The 20,017-nt window shown below is 35.2% G+C and overlaps 1 protein-coding gene across 1 annotated transcript in view; it reads left to right on the top strand.

The window, feature by feature from the left end:
* TRDN (triadin) overlaps positions 1-20,017 on the top strand; it is a 223,256-nt gene that overhangs the window by 36,707 nt on the left and 166,532 nt on the right. The window contains exons 4-5 of the mRNA XM_072410214.1: positions 6,523-6,654; positions 19,197-19,223. Coding sequence (XP_072266315.1) covers positions 6,523-6,654; positions 19,197-19,223 — 159 coding nt within the window. The remainder of the gene's footprint in view (positions 1-6,522; positions 6,655-19,196; positions 19,224-20,017) is intronic.

The following is a 20,017-nucleotide window of genomic DNA, read 5'->3' as shown; positions in this document are numbered from 1 at the left end:
ATATTGGCACCCTTGCATTTATGTTAGAAAATGGTCCACTTTTCCCAGAAAATTGTTAATCAGAGAAAATAACGCCGCTTTTTTGTGTTCTTCCAGTGCAAACTAAAGAAATAAACATGACAATACTAAAGCATTTGTAATTGCAACAATTTTCTGGGAGAAGTGGTCCATATTCAAACATGAATGCAAGGATGTCCTTTTCACCTACTGCATTGGTCATGTCATGTTCCATTCCCAAACCTTAGTTCTTGTTTTGTTTTTAGGAGAAATAAGCTCTTCTTTAGATATCTCTGCCCTCCCTGTGTGATCCAGAAAAGCAGTTTTTAGCAGTGACGTTGGCACAAGTGGACTTTAGGGCACCTTCTGGCACAGGCCAATCTGTATGTTGGTATTGCTGTTCCCCCTGCACTAGGGATGGACAATATTGCCTTGTTGATCAGAAAGCTATCCCTTAGGTGTGCCATATTTGGGTTGTGAGATTTCTATCATGACATTACTATGGATTGAAGACAATATAAAACGAAGTGAAGGCAACATAATCTTTTTAATTGCCTTTGTGTACAACTGGTACAACATTTCTCTTGGATGGGCTTGTGAACCCTTTGTTAGGATTTTCTACATATCTGCATGAATAACTTTTCAAATTTAATAATAACTATGTATAATAACAAAAAACAACAGTTTATTTGCTCAATATATTTCAGACTCATAATAACTCATGGCCAAAAAAACAAATGTTCAGATTGCTCCAAAATAGATATAAGATGAACATACAATTTGTGAAATTAGGACACTATCCCTTTTTCCCCCAAAGGGTTCTGTTATAAGTGCCAACCCCAATCATGTGAAAAATACATATGAAAAATGGACAGAAAAAGCTGGGGTTTGTTGGCAAAATATCAAATATGTAGTCAAGTATCATACAATAGTACAAATATACAGAGGCGGCTAAATAAATTTCAAACTATTGGGCAAATTTCTAATTACCAAATGCGTTTCGCCATTAGGCTTCCTCAGGGCACATACATGAGAACCCTATATCATTGTAATGATGTTTGAAAGGTTAGGTTCAATGGATTTGAGATCCTGATAGTAAGGGTGACCTTAGACTGACCAGAATAGTAGTAAGATGAACATATCCAAAGAGATTTATGGAAATCAGGAGATGTAAGCCTAAAGATCTGAGCCTCCAGCACAATGGTCACTTTCCCAAAAGTGTTCACACCAAACATCCTCAAACAAAAGGCAAACAATGGTAAATTGACAAGACTTCAGGTATCTCTTGTACTTGATAACATCTATTTCTTAGCTGCTTTTTATAGTCATGTCAGACACTTAACTGTGCTTTACTATCAAATGAAAAGTTGTTTTTTGGTCAATCATAGGTGTTGTTTAAACCATTTCTTTAGAAGATGAGATGCGGATGTACTGTAAACGGCTATGGAATAAGATGACAAAGTAAATGTCAAAGGCTATCTATGTTAGGTATTCTGACTTACATGTAGGATAGGCTACATTTTTGGGACAAATTATGCAAAAGTTAATAAACCATAATTCTGATGAATTTTTAGGCTTTCTATAGATATTCAAGTTCTGTATGCAGTTCAAACTGTGGCACCTGGAATTTGGGTGACAGAAAGTGAGTTTCTGCCTGCCATGTTTCAGCCCTTTTTGCCATGTGATGTGTTGGGCAGGTTCGATGTAGGAATACTAGGGAAGATAGAATTATTAAGATCAATGTTATTTAGTCAAAAAGACATCTTCAGAACATTATAAATTGTATGTATAGTAGTAGAGCAATTTGAACCGTGGCATTATGGAATTCTATTGAATAATACTTCTAATAAAAGCCTATTGAAATACAGGCATTTGTGAGTGAAAAAAAGATATAGTATCACAGCAACCTATAACTCTGTGTCCTAGCGAATATGAAAGAATGCATATACTTTTTAATTCAGTAAAAAACAATGATATACAAAAATAAGAAAAACAGATGATGGAAAAGGTATTGGTAAAATGGCACATGTTAATCTGCTAGAGAGGGAAGAGCAGATGTTGCTATTCTTTAGACAAGTGGATTTTTAAATGTTTTCTTAGCTCATTTTAATTACAGTCTTATAGATTTTCAGTTCAAATCACCATACATTTCATAACTCATAAAATTTGCCAAATATACTGTGCCACTGTTTCTATTACCACCAGCTGTCTCATGCAGCTGTTTTGCCCTAAGCATGCACAATGCCTGGTTGATCTGCTGGAAACAGCTGCTTTTAAATACACTGGCTGACTTGATTACATGCAAAAGAGTTCCATTATACTGGTGCTGCATTGTGTTTGGCAATATTCATAGCTATTAAACAAACTTAAATATGGATCAGATTAGTCCAAAAATAAAAATCTTTCTTTAGTCATCTTATTATGACCACATAGAGTTTTTTTTTACTAAAACATTATGATTTAAACAAATTGGGTTTTCTATTTGTACACATGTTTAGCCAACATCTGTATAGCCAATTTTTTGTGTTTTACACATGAAGTATAAACCATTTTTAAGCTTCCAATAGTTCCCGTGTTTTAATTTCTCAAACTGGAACATATTCCATTTTAAACTCCCACATTCCATTTTAAACTTTTAAAACTCCTACATGAAACATGAAACCATCATAATTGAGCTATACACAATGTAAAGGCAGGCTATTTATGCCTACCTGTATATACTATTTATCCACTGGGATAAAACCTCAGCAAATCTGCAATAGATATTGCACATGTAATATAATAGAACAATGAAGATGATGTAACAGATTACAAAAAGTGAGGGAAAATAAGTACATAAAAATGCATAGAATATATGGACGTTTGACAAATAACCTGGTTTTCATGGTTTCAAGTCTTAGGTTTCTCTTTGTTTTAAGCTGCCAATGACTTTTGTTTAATAGCAAATCTTTTCTTGCACAAAAATATTGAGTTTAGGATTTGAAGAAAGTCACCCTTCTTCCTAGGTACTTCACCCAGTCATTGGGTCAGCCTTGATGAATTAATCATTACCTGCTGAAAGGTTACCATTATTCTGCTGTTGGAAGGCAACATTAGCAAGTCAACATGGACAGCTCTCCTTTCTTAGTAGTGCTCTTTTTTTTTTTTTTACTATAATACTAACATACGCTAAACACATAATTCGCATAATGCATCAACAACACAATGAAACAGTCACTTAACTTCCATTATAGAAGCTAAAGTGTTCCATGTCCAGGAGTTTTTGCCATTACCTAAATGTTATCGTGCTGTCTTACTGTACACCTTGTACTTCTACATGTTTTAATACTCGCTACCTGCTCTTTGTCCTAATAGGAACCTATCAGTCTGTAGTCATCAAGTGTAGTCAGCAACCAAACTAAAAGCATTCTAAGCTAATATTCCCTTCATATGTACCTTTAACACAGTTTAAAACAAAATAATCTTAGTCCACAGTAATAGAAATTATTAAAACTTTGGCATGAAAATTAACGCATTACAAAATGGAGAATAATGTTGAATAAAGTTTTGCTACCTGGATAACAAAGGTTTAGTCCAACAAAACTAGTCAGCTACAAATAGGTTAAGTAACTTTTTGGTCTCGGAAGAGTTTGCATTCTGTGTCCCCTAAAAATACATTAGGGAGATTTCCTGATTACTTTTTTGTTAAATGCCACCTGCGGTGGTAGTGGTGGCAAGTTGACAGAGCACCATAAACTGTGATTGTACACAGACAGCTAATCACTATGTAGGAGTCAGTGAAGGAGTCCATAGAATAATGGTTTCACCCCTACTTGGTATGACAAAAAATCATATGTAACAGAAAATTAAAAAAAAAAAAATGTACATCTAGTAACTATTTTGTTATTCCCAGGCCCATAAGTTTTTCTTTACAGTCGAAATTCTGTGTGTCTATTTATTTCTATCTGGGAAATATACCTTCAGAAAATGTGTTAGTGAACTTTATTTTGCATGTTAATGTGCATTGCCATAAGACAATTCATTAATATACATGAACATGCACCTTTTTTTTAGCAACACAGCACGCTGCAACAAATTATTATATTATGGGTTGTATTAAGAGCAATAACAGTCCGATGTCACTAACCTGATATTAGTGATTTACATACTAGAAGGTATAGAAGGGAAATACAAAACCAAGGTACCCAACAGTCAAGACATGCATGCTGTCAATTCTGTGTAATTGAATCATTAATTTCATTTATACATTCATTCTGTAAAAAAACACAAGTGTCAATTACAGCCCTTATTTAGGGTAGGATGGAAGAAAACCTTGTACATGCTGGTTAAGTTTCAATAACCTCAAATGTGGCTGCTCAGCTAAAATGATCTGAAATGCTTTAAAATGGCAAATGGGTGTTTCAACAATGCAATGACCCCAGACACACCAGTAAACAAGCAATGTCTTGGTTCCAGACCAACAAGATTGAGTTATGAAGTGACCAGCCACTGCTAATATATTGAACACCCTAATTACCTTTTTCATTCTCTGTAAAAGAATACCACAAATTGATCAAATGTTTCTTCATGTTCTAATTTAGAATAGAATGTGCAGTGTTCCCAATGCTTTGTGTGTGTATGGAAATTAAAGCTATTACAAGAATTTTGAGCTTTATTCACTTTTTTTTCAAAACACACTGCTAGTATTCTGAACACAGCTGTATATTAGGACTGGGACTCTACATATAAAGCATCCACCCATAGCAGACCTACAAAAAAGAAATTGGGGTGTCAGTGAGAAGTTCAGTACCACTCACTGTCGTCTGCGGTCAAATTTTCAAGCACTGGTTTCTTGTATATATCCCAAACCAAAAGAATTTCCAAAAATATTATTTTAATACTTTTAACCCATAATGAATCACACCAAACAATATGCATCCACTTCCAATGTTATGCAGTTCATGATTGGATATACATTTTCTAGGCTGTTTTTAAACATTCTGCGTTATGTTCACATTATCAAAATGTACATTCTGTTTGTTTGTGTCCTCTTGTTTTAGTATTTTTCATTGTACCATAGTCATGTGCTTAATGCTTTCATATGCATATATAGTGCACATTGCAGTTAAAAAATAGTTATAAATATAGTATTTTGCCCTTGGACCTCACCCACATTTCCATTAGAAAAGAATTGAGGTATATAATGTATGTAATTTCCAGGTCTAATAATTAAAACCTGACTGTAACTATTAGATAGCACTATGACTGAGTGTTTTTTTTTCTTTTAAATTGAACTTTCAGATCATTGAGCTTTGTTGTATGTGATCAATATCCCCGTACAGTTTATTTGGTATCAGCATGCTAACATATACCTGAGAAGTAGTTTTTCCCCTACTGAAAATCTTTGCAAATGATAAAAATCCCACAAAATAGTTACATGCTGGAAGCAGATATTTTGTGCTTTGAATAAATGTAGTATTTACAATTCCTATTACTTGCACACAAAAAGAAGAAAAGAACAGTAATGCACATTTTGTTTAGAAGGGTGTGCATTTTTAAATTGTGGGAACATTTAAATGCTCCAGTGGTTTTGAAGCAAGCATAAGTAAAGAGAGGATAGAAGGCACTGCCATTGTTTTACTCAGATATAACAGCTTAGTGTATTTTAAAAGGATGCTGCTACCCAACACTGTTTCCTTTCTCCTTTTATATATACCTAATACATTGACAATTCCCAATGGGTTTACTTTTTTAGTCTTGCTTTACTAAATGATATGGTTTTACCACAATTTCATGTAAAATGTCTTGAAATACATTTTTCTATTAATGGAAATTCACTTATTACACTCCCACTTCGGTGCTTCATTCTGTTATAGCTAAATAATGGTGACATCACACACAATTGTACAAAGGAAGTGATGTGTCTGATCCGGTATATAGCATTGGAAGGCACACCAGGCATTGTGGTCAGACTCTAGTGCCTATTGGATGCCACAGTTTAAATTCAGAACTTGAGCAATTGTTATACCAGAAAAATGGAAGAAACAATAGAGGTTGTTATTACAAAATCATTCTGACTGTATACCTATTTCTGTGACTTGAACTAGGCCCTACATGATTTTTTATAGTAAACTAAAAATTGTATTAATAAAATTGCTATAAGCAATGGGTCTGATTTATTAAAGCTCCCCAAGACATGACACAATAGACTATCATAGACCTGGTATGGATTTCGTAAAAATCATTGGCTATTAAATGACAAATGGTTTAGGTACTGGACCAGATCCCTTCTAGGTTTGCTGGATTACCTAGGTTTTTCCATTAGTCTATCTTCATCAGTCTTGGAGAGTTTTGATAAATCAAATAAATACATTGTTTCAATTCCCTACCACTGAATTTCTACTACCAAATGTCATGTTTGTATAAAATGTCTTTACACTATGAATAATTAAACATTAAAAAAGAGTGTTGTTTAATTAATGTACAAAATATTTTTTAGAAAATTGAGCTAAACTTTATTTTTTGTATTTTAAACTTTGTTTTTAGGCGGTCCTATTAGCAAACTCCGAAACGATCCAGTCAGAATTATTCACGATGCTGTGGATGACACTACAGATTGGATATATGCCATCTTTACCACTTTATCAGACTTAATATCATTTGATGAGGAGCGCAAAGGTAAAAAAAACACAATCTGAAATGCAGCCACTCTTCCTTATACATATAATATTTAAAGTTTAAAAGTATGTGTTGCTTCCTTGATGCATATGTCTTGCATTTAAGCTGAATCTGGAACGCAATGTTTTTGAATTGGCTCTTGTGGATCAGTGTTCATTTGCATTTATTATTGCTTTTACAGTTAGTCATATTGATTCCATTCATACCAGACAGTGTAAAAACATCTTAAATAACGCACAAATTCAAGCTTCCCCTGTAAGGATATGCAAGTGTATTGCCTGTGACCTGCTTTTTAGTCTCATGCCTGTATATATACTTGGCATAAAGCTGCTTTATGTCAATTTAATGTGTAAATGCATGTGGTGTACTTTTTCAGTTGTTTCAATATTTTATTAAATTGTGCTTCAATACTATGTTTTTCATTCCATGCTTTTTTATGTTGATATAGATAAATTTAGAGCCAAGCTTACTTTTATTTTAAACAATTCAAGTATCAAACTAAATTTACATATTTCCATTCAACTGTAAAAACTACACTATTGCTGGATTGAATAATTTTATGAATTATTCCCGCTTCTTGGTCCCTAAGCCTTATTCCATGGATCCCATTGATTTCTAACACGGCTCTGATGATGGCCAGCAAGCCTAAAACAGCTGTAAGCAATTGAAATAAATAGCTCTGTAAAAATAGGCTGAATTTGCACTGTTGTACTGGATGTACAGTTAGCCATGGGGTGTAAAGGAATGATTTGCCCACTATCCTGAAATAAGTTATATTCCCTTTCTGTTGGGATATAAGATGAATAAAGAAATGTATATGTTGGGATGGAAGAAACTGATCGTTAAAACATGTCATGAATGCACCATAAACATTATTATTTATTATTAAATATTTAACGTCATCAGTTTGAGAAAATTTAGACATAATTTAGGATTCTTTGATAGGCAAATTATATCTGCTTTAAAGCGTAAATAAACCAGCAATTATCACCTGTCCTGTAGACAATCTTTGGCCATTTTGATGGAACTCCCGTACAAGCACATGGAAGTGAATTCTTGGTGCATGCAGGGGAAGTTAGGACTGGCAAACAAAGCTTGCGCAGTTCAGCTTTTTGATAGGTACCTAGAGTGATTAAGCAAGTAGGAAGGATTATTGCAGAAGCAATATCGCCTGTCCATTCTGCAATAATGACTGGCCTGATCGTGGATTCTTTTTCCAAAGACTTGTATGGGGATACAAAACCTGCTTGAAGCAAACAAAAGCCCTTTGGCATAAGCTGTATAAATAATTCTCTCACTTTGCAGAAATACATGTCATAATAAATAAAGATTACAACATACAGAATAAAGCTATTGTTCAGGGGAAAACGTTTATTTTCATGTTGTTTTGTGTGATTTATGAAACACAGCACTTTTTTATCGAGGTTGTTTGTATTAAAGTATTTTACTGTTGTATTAATATTATATTTACACTGGCTACAATAAATACAAATTGTTTCTTTTTAAACAACGCCAACCTTGAAAATCAATTTGCAGCATCAAATATTCAATGTGATTTTTTTTGTTTAAATATCCTTGTAATCCTTTCTCATCAATTTTAAAAGCAAAAATAATGTATAATATATTCTTTGGGAAAACTAGTTTAATGTAGTGCGTGTGCCGCATCATACACAGCCCCAGAGATCTTTAACCACATATCAGTGCTAGCATATCAGTGATTAAAAGAAAACTGTAATGTAGTTGTTTTTATGCTTCTCATTGTTTGAACTGTATGTTGGATTCTCAGATGTTCAGATGCTTAAATGCATAAGAGATCTATTTGTTGATTATAAATAATCCTGAATAAACAATTTTCTCCAAAAGACAAACTGCAGAGATTTTCTAAACTTTTTTATTTTTAATTAAGCATGTGTAAATCAAAAGCGAAAAAACTATGACTTGAATTTCAAATCAGCTGATACAAACGGCTGGTGCTATAAATGCCGCAACATTTTAACTCTTACTCTCTAAGATAAGCAAATGTTATAAAATGTCTGTCAGTGAATCTAACACTTGATACCACAATCTAGTTTGTCTAGTGCTTTTATTTTTACTTTTTTTTTTACTCCAAAATATGTACAGCCATTAGCACCAGACCTACAGTATATGCTGGTATAATTGCAGGGAATTTTACAGCTTTGATGCCCTTGCAGTTTGTGCAGGAACTTATGGGGTAACAATTCAATTTATAGTACCCTGTTTGGGCATGTAAAATGCTAAGCCATCTCTTTAAACTAATAAAGGTGCCCAATGGTTTGGTAACAATGTGCACTGGTGTGGAAAACCTAAAAAAAAAGGATTCTTGGTAAAATTAAAACTTGGCTTGATGGTTTGATACGTAATAAACCAAATAGTTAAACATACAATGTCCATCTGTCTCCTATTTATCCATTTTAAAGAATCCCCCAACAAATACAGTGTAGTTATATGAACATAGGACTCCTGACTCACAAATTCCAGTTTGTATTGTTAAAACAAATCATTATTAGATTTTGTCAAGCCACCGCTTCAGTGTAAAGTAATGAGACTCAAACATGGATGTGTTTTGATTTGTCCGTCAGCTAAACCTAAAACAAATAATGTAGCATGATGGGGGTGTAACCTCAACAACTGGCATGATGTGTGAACACAAACGTAATGTAGGATCTTTGGGTAATCCTTGCAATCAATCTGAAACTGATAAGCAACACTAGTTGTACAAAATGTTTGAGAGTATTGCTCCCCTACTTTTTAACACCTGGTTAATGTTAAAAAAAAAAAAAAAAAAACTGTTTGAACATCTTTAACAGTTTACTCAGAAAGCACTTGCAACCCATATGCCAGTGTTTGAAAATCTGTCCATCATTCAATTCCTGCATTACGTCATCACATTTACACAAGCAGGTGTAAAGCACTAAAGTTGGTGTGGTACCCTTAAAGAAGGAATAATAACCTCATTGGGTGAAATCTTTCTGTCTATAGCTTTGAGAATGTAAAGCTTGATAAGATAGATTTACCATTTTTTGTTGCTCAAATGCTGCATGCATAGCATGTATATTAACTAGTTAAATGCAATGTATGTGAAAACAAAATTGTCTGTTTATTAACAATGCTTTGAGTGAAGCATGCAAAACATAACAGTTTTATACTTATTCAATAAATTGTACAAAGGAGCAAAGAGTGGTAAACCCTAGCCAGTGTGATCAGGTAACATCACATTTGCTTGCTGGGTGGATTTTACACTTAAGGAGATAGTGCTTCATCCCAGTAGGATTTCAGTTTTATTTATTTACAAAGCTTACAGGTGAATATTAGGAATGAGCGAGAATGCGTCTGACATTCTTGTGAAAATTTCCCTGACCTTCGGATGGGTCTGCCATACTTTGGTGAACCGATTTCATGAATTCCATTGAAGTGCAGGTTCCCATGCTCCCTGGGCTGTACTAATCATTGATAAATACAGCCCGGGGAGCGTGGGAACCTGCGGTCACAGCCGATTGGAGGCAGGCGAGTGCCTCCAATCAGCTGTGACTGCAGGCGAACTCCAGATGAACTCTCAATGGAGATTCTTTATTGAAAGTTCATGTGAGTTCAGTTCCGACGGTAACCGGGCTGTACTTATCATTGATAAGTACAGCCCAGGGAGCGTGGGAACCTGCGGTCACAGCTTATTGGAAGTACGCGAGTGCTTTCAATCAGCTGTGACTGCAGGCGCACTCCAGATGAACTTTCAATGGAGTTTCTCCATTGAGAGTTCATCTGAGTTCAGTTCCCACGGTCACTGGGCTGTACTTATCATTAATAACTGTAGGCGAACTGCAGATGAACTCTCAATGGAGATTCTCCTTTGAGAGATCATGTGAGTTTGGCGAGAACACGACCTCATGGCGAATCACAAGGCCATTCTCGCTTTCTGTAAGCCAGAAAGGCCCGATTCGCCGCAAGATCGAAATTAAAAATTTTGCTCGCTCATCCCTGGTGAATAATATGATATCCTCTATAATTTATCACAAAGGTTGGAAGTTCCACCCTAAAATACAAACCCACTCTGCAAATAACAGTTTACAAATTGGTCTTATCTGCTGCACATAGCCATCAAAACCTGACTAATGCAAGATGGATTCTAAAAAATTGCTATGAGTATTGTACTTAACACTTTGCTCACTGCTCTGTTTGATTTAATAACTCTATTTGTATTTAATATGTAAATTATTAAAATGGGTAGTCTTGATTTTCCTAAGAAGAAATAATGTCCAAAAGGCATCTCATTTGATCTTCTTTTATTCCAATTCAGGACTTTCAGAGCCTCCTGTGAAAAAAATAGGTTGGTAGTTCAGTTTTCTACTGATTTCTCTACTCATTTTTGGGCTTACTACAATTTTAGGTTTTTTTCCTTCTCTTTTAATGTAAATCAATAATGTTTGAGAGATGACCAAAGTAAAAATATAGTCATAAGAAAACAATAGTTTAATTTCAATTTTAAGGGTTTACTTACACTATATACAAAAATATATTAGTATCCATAGCAGGTTCTAAAATTATTTAAGTCTGAGGTTTAAAACAACACAACAAAGGGATTGAAGTATGCATGTGTTTCACAAAAATCAAGCAAAAAGGGAGAAGCCATGTGTGAAAAACTAGCGCACCCCATGATTTAAGATCTTGTATTATCTTGTACCAACTTTGACAGAAATAACTTGAAGTAATAATTTTCGGTATGACCACTATTCTTTACAACATTGCTTCAGTTCATTGAGGTTTTGTATTTTGTTTATATACAGCTCTCTTTAGGTTGCAGCACAGAATTTCAATCAGGTTGATATTTGGGCCATTACAACACCTTGATTCATTGTTTTTCAACCATTCTATTGCAGATTTGCTGATGTGCTGAAATAGTTTTCATCAAGCTTTAGCTGTAACACTGATGGCCCCACATTTGACTCTAGAATACTTTGGTACACAGAGGAGTTCATAATCAACTCAATGAATGCATGGTGCCCAACAAGCCCAATCATCACCCTTACACCACCATGCTTTTAGTTTTGTTAAACATGGCAATTTGTGTTATGGCAAAATATCTCAATTTTTTACTTGAAACATTGCAATCCTGAGCTATGCCGCCATGTTCTTTTCAGAAGAGTCCTTTTCCTAGCAACTCCTTCAAACAAGCCATACCTGCTCAGTCTTTTTTCTAATTGTGTTGTCTGAACTGTAACTCTTAAGTTTCTTGCAGTTTTTCTGAGCATTGAATGGTCTAACCTGTGAATAATCTTTCATGCTGGGTCTTTTCAAGATTGATGGGCAGCAACAATTGCTTCTTTAAGTTCAATTAAGATCATAAGAAAAATGAACATTAATCATTTATTCTGTTGTTCAGACTTGCTGATGATCAAATGATTAAGTGCATTGACTAGTAGCACCTGGATGTCACTTACCTTTTTATTTTCTATTTAAGTAGTAAGGGTATGCTAATTTTTCACACTCACACTCGCTTCTTACTGGTCCTTTCGCTAAATAAAATGACAAGGTGTAATACATCATGTGTTGTTATTTATCTGATGTTGTATTTATCTAATAATAAGACATGCTTAGAACCAGTTGTCTGTTTCATTATTTCCTGATACGCAAAACCTTACTATTGGAAAGGGTATTTTGTCTAATTCCCATGACTGTATATGATTAAGCTGTGTAAGTGACTTGGTTGGCTTTCTTATGTTCCTTTAGCCTCTAGTGTTTTTTTTTAGCTTTCAGGGGTCTATTTATAAAACAGTGAAACATTCTGCAACATTCCCCTGTAGATAATCATCCTGGGCCATGTGTTATAAGGAGCTGTGATTAATGTTGGTAAATGTCAGATTTACAGCATTATAAATATACCACTTATTATCCAGTAACAAGTTAAAAAAAATAATACATTATATGTAGGAAATTTGATGTTATCACACTTTAAGTAGTAGAATTATATCAAATCATAATAAATTTGTAAAACATTTGCCCTAAAAGCTCTGAAAACTGTAGCACAGAAAAAAGTACCAGTCCAAGGTCTAAAATCCACCTGTTGCTGTATTGTGTTCCATTATCTATTGAGAATACCTATTCCATTTATTCTGACCTTCTTAGGTGGTCAACATTTTGTTCCTCAGTCTAAAGACTCTTTTACTTTTTTGTTGGTATTCTTCATGATACAAATACATAAAAAAGCAGTAACATTAGTCGGGTAGGCTATGGATTGAGCTGCAGAAATCTTGTTTTTACAAATCCCTGCACCCAATTACCTTGCTGTGTGCTGGAACCTGCAAGTCAAACCACACATCTGAAAAGCACTGAGGCATGGCATTTAAATATATAAATAACCTAGGGATACTTTTATTATGTGCAGACCCCTGTTAAAAATATTAGGCTTAAAGTTGTAAATGTGCTTAAGTACTCCAAATTAGTTCTTATACTCTTTGGAAAAATACTGCAATAAATATATTCTGATTATTTACTTGCATGATACGGTTTATGATACCTGGTAGACAATGAAAATGCAAATAATGTTTGCCAATTTAACTAAGATAAATATTTAAATGGTAATGTGATATTGGCTAATACTACAGAGCATTTAACAGTAGTCCTGTTTGATCATAAATCAAACAATACAATTAATATCAATGATGGCATTTGCCAAATGATCTCTTATCTTGAATGCTATTTGTTACTTGAAGGAGATTACAAAGGATAGAAGCTGAGTGATAAATGATGGCTAATGTAGATTATATGTTAAGCATGCACGATGCTGACAATACACTAATGAAGGATTTCAATCTTCCAGTAAAATGTGAGAAATTAATCAATGTCAATGTGAAGTACCAGCAATGCTTTTAAATGGATGTATTTATTACACAATGTATTACCTACATAAATATTTTTAAATGCCCTTGCATCTTTTACTTTACACCATAAAGTTTGTTATGGATTTATAAGGAAAAAAGTTTGATTTTTTTTTAAATCCAGGCACAATATGTAAAGTTTTGTACCTTGTATGGAGTTTTAAAAATAAGCTGATATCACCTACATCACAAAACATTGGGTTGAAAACGGTGAAAATGCAATTTTACATGCAATTGCTTATAACTGTGAACGAAAATGAATAGGTTTTTACTTTCCTCTTTGATTAAAACTCACTGAGGTGCCTACCCCAGATTAACTTTCTCCAAAAAGGGCACATCTACCGTTAGTGGGCCTGTGTATGTGCTGGAGGATATTGTTTCTGATGACTATGTCTTTTGTAGATGAATAAACATTTTTTTCTGTGTGATTGTGCAGTTTTGGTGATATCTGAAAATTCATGTATCAGTGCCATTTATACCTAGTGTCTTCAATACCTCACTTTAACATAGTTACATAGTTAGGTTGAAAAAATACATAAGTCCATCAAGTTCAACAGTTCAATAAACATATCTCAGATAAAAACCCCACAGGCATAGTTGATTAAGAGTAAGACAAAAAAAAAAACCTGGTTCAATTTGCTCCAACAGGGGGAAAAAAGCCTTAATACCCAGTTAAATGATGTTCTTCTAAAAAAGCATCCAGCTTTTTCTTAAAGCAATCTATAGTAGTTGCTGAAGCCTATTCTACATTTTCACTGAAAATGACAGCTCTTTCTATTGTATGAAGTATTCCAGATACTTTGCTTAACTATTTGTGTATGCAGGCACACATTTAAAGCTTACATTACTCCTAAAATATAAAACTGACAAACTACACTGTAGACATTAAAATGGGGCATTTGAAATCTGAGACAACGTGCCATACCTACTGAATGAAACTGTGCAGGTGGGTACCACTTTTACCTAACCTCAGCCTGCTGATATCTTCATTACTTGGCAAGGCAAGCCTATGGATCCGTAGACCCGAATGTTACCCTACTGATCCCTAGTTCAACCTATATTATAGGGCTCTGAATTACCTGTGCAGAAGAATTTGCAAAGCACGAGAGAGGAGTAAAAAAAAGCCTGCTGTAACTATTATAAAAAATAAAAAAGTCAGAGGAATAAGAATTAGATTTGTAACAGGCAATAGAAGTAAAAAAGTGGAAACAATGGTGAACAAACCTCAAGAATCCTCAGACTGTCTCGGCTGAAACAAATTTTCATAGCTGTCTTCATCACCACTAAATTGATAGAACGGAAAGTAATGGAACATCCAAAATATTAGATTTGTCACTAAAACAAGAGTTTCAAGTAAATATCCAAAAAGGAACACTTAGTGACAGCTGACTGTTAATGTAATTCCATTTCCTTCAATTTACAAGGGTTTTTTTTCTGTAATGTATGTAAAGGAAAATATTCCCAAGCAGAAAAAATACAGGAGTTTTAACTCTTTACAACGTACATAGCTAAAAAATGTTTTGGCTGTGCATACAATAAAAGATAGAAGAATGCCAATTCCCCTCAGAATAGAACTGGCCTTTATATCAGCACTGGGGCTTACTGAATGGACTATAAAACTACCAATATCCTTGATTAGAAGGTGCCTTGTGTATCCCCTGGGTTGAGTTGAACAGGGATTATTTTCATTCCTGTTGCCCCCCTCTGTTAGCCTTTTTGTTCTGTACATACACTTTACCATGAGTTGGTGCCTCGAGTGACCAACAAAAAAGTAAAAATAATATTAGTTTCACGGAAACCATGTTTAAAAAGTGAATATTTTATAACAGAAAATAGTCTTCTGCAGTATTTTTCTAACAGTTTTTAGTGTTATTCTCAGTATTCCCACTCTCACTATTCTCACTATTATACTAAACCTATGCCTAACAGCTGTATTTACCAGTTACACTGTGAATTAGTTTACTATTTGTAGTTCCGAGTATTAAGATTCTTTTGAACTGCCAACAAAACTACTCTTTAAAAACCACAGCGTGGTATCCCTTAGATTAATTACATATTATTCCCAATTCACAAAGCTCTAACAGAAGGCTAAATAGCTTTATTTCCAGCTATCTATAGTAACTGTAATCTCAAATCATTGGACTTAACGATCACTTTTTGATCTACATTCTGGAATGCAGGCTTAGACAATCCAGCCCATTTTGTTTTAAGACAGAAACTACAAAACTTGTAAAATCCTGCAAACACTACAATTATGCCTAAATAAAAAAAGTCCAAGTAACTGACCAGTGTCTCCCAACCTTTTTTACATGGGGAACTTGTAATAACTTTCAGGTCTTCAGTGAACCCCTACTATAATATTATATTAACAACTCACAGAACATTAGTGTGGTGGTCAGTAGAAAGAATGTTACAGATAACAGAAAAGATCAATAGTGTCAGTTAACCCACTGAGCTGTAACCCCGAGTGTGGCTCAGGGGTAAAATAACCCAGCTGAAAGCGGTAACCCCAAGCCACACTCGGGGTAGATAAAAAAGTAATAAATAAAGACTTACCTGGTCCTACCGGCGTCCTCCAGCGTCCTGCCCGTTCGTGCCCAACATCTGGCCGCATCCTCTTCCCTCGATATGTCACCCGGCGAGTGCGCTGATGTTCCCCGGGAGTTCCCAGTGATGTTGATGCATGCAGCCTCAAAGTTACCTTATTAAACAGATATCATTGGGTGGGGGGGGCTCCAAGGGAGGGGGGGGGGCTCCAAGGAAGGTGCCACATTAGCTGCTGATTTTAATACCAAGCTATGGAAGGAGTCTACACATCTAACCGAGCAAGGCAGGGTTATAAGTCACTCTATTTATTTTCTTAGCAATAGGGTATGGGCCAATGGATTTCGGCCAAAGCTTGGGGGAGGGCTGGCAAAGGGCAATATTCTGTATGGAAACCCAAATTGAGTGCCCTTGAGCTAATTCTGGCTCTTTGGATCGATGTTGATCAGCAAACCATTTCTGCTGCCCGGAAGCCTGCTTTAAATTCTGCTGTACTTGAAACCAAATTGTAGGGGTTGGTGAGCCATCTTCCAACAAAGGCATGTTGGAGGGGGGACCAGACAGAGACGAGAAATTTGGATTTATCCACTAAGACATTGAAATTGAGACATTTTAGTAGAGGAATGTACAGAGTTGTTAAAGGCAAACTCTGCAAATGGAAGATAATTCGCCCATTCCTCCTGACAACCTGAAACAAAGCAGTGGAGGTACTTCTCCAAAGATTGATTAGTCCTCTCAGTCTGGCCGTTGGTTTCATCCTAGAAATCTCAGGGGAAGGAAAAGGAAATGCCTAAACGTGCACAGAACGAACGCCAGAATTGCGACACAAACTGCTCACCTCTATCAGAGACTACATTGTCTGGGATACCATGCAACCGGAAAATATTCTCAATGAATAGTTGTGATAATTCCCTAGCCGTGGGCAGTTTGTTAAGGGGTACAAAGTGTCCCATTTTACTAAACCAGTCCACCACCACCCAAACCACAGTTCATCCTCTGGACACCGGTAGATCCACTATGAAATCCATTGCAATATGAGACCAGGGTTTGTCAGGGACAGGCAGTGGCTAAAGGGTCCCACCTGGGGCTAAGTGAGGAGTCTTACTACGAGCACACTTGGTGCAAGCCTTAATAAATGCTTGAGTACCCTCAGGAAGAGACGGCCACCACAAATGGTGTACCAGTAGCGCCAATGCCTTTGTCTTTTTCTCTCCTGGGTGTCCAGTAACCTCGGATTCATGAAACTGTTGGAGGACCTGCAAGCGTAGAGGCAGTGGCACATATGACTGGCTAGGGTTTGCCTAGAGATGAGTCAGACTGGTGAGGTTCTAAAAGGACCGATAAATCAGGGGGGAGCTGACTGATAGACAATACCCCGAGCACACAGTGAGAGGAGAGGATAGATTTGGGCATATATTCTGTATGGGAGCCTGCTTCAGGGAAATTACGCGATAATGCATCAGCTTTAACATTTTTGGACCCCGGCCTGTATGTAATGGCGAAATTAAATCGTGAACAAAGAATGGCCCAATGTGCTTGTCCGGAAATGAATCTTTTGGCTCCCTCTATGTATTCCAGGTTTTTATGGTTTGTAAATACAGTCACTGGATGATCTGTCCCTTCCAACAAATGTCTTAGAGGCATATACATTTGACAAACTTTTAACAAGCATTTTTTTTTTCATTTTTATGTTGGCAAAGTTAAGCCAAAGCTGGAACGATTATAGACAATGCAGAAGAAATCCCCTGTGGACATTTGCTGGGGCTTTCATGAGCAGTTTTTAGGCATTTATTTTGCATTTTTATGAGTTAGGTTTATCAGCAGTGACACAGGCAGAGGCCCAAAAGTCATACAGCAGGTGTTTATATTGACACAAAACAATGTTGGCATTCTAGTAGGTTCTAGTAAGTGTGTTACTAAATCTCAGAAATCCTGTGAAAAATGTCATCCATATGTATAAACCCTTAGTGACATTAGATAAAGCATAAGGCATTTGAAATATCTGACTATATCGAAAATATCTGTTGTTGGATTAATTCTTTTATCTGAGTTTTATATAAATTGTCTATGATTCATAGCATTTTCAATTTATAGAGATTCTTAGTAATCTACAGCTTTGTAATACTTACGTGGTGTAATTTTCCTAATGGAAAAAAATAATGTTTTTGTTTGATTTAAATATGTGATATTGTGCAAGAAAAGTTCCCAATCCAGCAAAAGGAGTTGAGGGATTTTAGACAGGACCAATAATAATATATATTATAGTAGAAGTATACACTGCAGGGAGATATGACATCCATTACATACCAAAGTATTCAGTAAGGAACCCTCATTGGATGTCTTATTGTTTTGTCTCCTTTATATTTTATTACTAAAATACATAATCAAAAAATATACCAACTGCAAAAACAAGAGCCCAGTTTTACTGCACATGTAAAGGGATTGTTATTGTATGAACTGGGTCAGAGGCCTGCACAATTTGGATGCAGAGACATTTCAAAGAGTGGAAGTGAGAACTCCTACCCAGCAGTATTACAGATTTAGGAGTAAGTGTCCCCAGACTACCAGGTTACTCTTGACAAGATTTTACAGATTAGGATCTTTGAATGTAAGTAAGAACATACATTCGTGAAATAAAGAAGTGTGCCCTTTAAATGCATTTCCAACCTAAATGTTTGAGCTTAAATTAAATTTACATTGAAATACTGTGTGGAAAATACTTAATTAATCAGCCAGCCTATTCTTAGAAAAAGGTACTTGGCTGTTGGTTTCAGATTTGAATGTTAGTACCTTTAATTTAATTAATCATTTGTAATTCAGACATATGCCAAGCAATTTGGCTGAATATTACAGTAAAGATCTTTCTAAATATGATGATTACACAGTAGGGGCCAGATATTACATTTCAATGTCTAACGTTAGCTAATTTAAGTGATAATTAAGTCATATTATAAATTACAAAAAGGAGTTTAAAGTTGGTCTCAGTGTGATGTACCTGCCTGAACGCAAACTTCCTTAAAACTTCCCAATCAACTATATACTTGTTTTTATGTATATACTTTTACTTGCATTTATTGATATTATTCTTTTTTTTTACATTTTTTTCAGGTGTGATACAGCCAATACATAGAAAAGGTAAGGGGATTTTTAAGTATATGGATAAACACAGCATTAGTTTTTTGTGTCAATGTCTTCCTGAGTGTCTGCTTGATAAGCACTGTGGGTGACATTGGCCAAACATACCTCTCATGATAAAACTTTTTTGTCTAATACTGTTGTTTGTAATCATTGGTAGATAATTACTGTATTTTTCATTACATAGTAACATTAATACTTTTATATTGTGCATATAATAAGTACCCACAAAGGAGTCAGTCAGTTTGAACACCTGTGTACCCACAAGCTCTCTGGCACAGCTAACTCTTTCTAGCATGACCACCCTTTTTAATATGTTTGTAAAATAATAAGTGTTTTCTCAGCTCATAGAAATTACTGTTATGTATTACAGATATTTCATGGTTGTAAGCAGAAAAGTTACATGTTTGGACAGTATGAGTTAGGAATGGTTCCAACGTATCAAATGACGGCATTGTAGGATCTATTACTGAATACACAACTATGTTGCCTCCATTACATACATGTGTATATATATATATATATATATATATATACATTTACAAACATACATATGTAATGGAGCCAACATAGTTCATTTCAGATTTCCCCTTATTAATAAAAAATGTCATGGCCAAAGCTATCTACTTTCTGTATGTCAGCCAACATTTTCGTAAAAATAGTTTAGCCTCTAGAGCAGTGTTTCTCAGCTTTTTAAACATGGGGGAACCCCTTGAAATATTTTTCAAGTCCTAAAGGAATCCCTATTATAATTTCTATATCCACAGCTCATAGTATATTGGTGTGGTTGTCAG

Source organism: Pyxicephalus adspersus, chromosome 4 (assembly GCF_032062135.1).
Source record: "Pyxicephalus adspersus chromosome 4, UCB_Pads_2.0, whole genome shotgun sequence".
Classification (NCBI taxonomy): Eukaryota; Metazoa; Chordata; class Amphibia; order Anura; family Pyxicephalidae; genus Pyxicephalus; species Pyxicephalus adspersus.
This window is presented reverse-complemented; position numbering and strand designations above follow the sequence as displayed.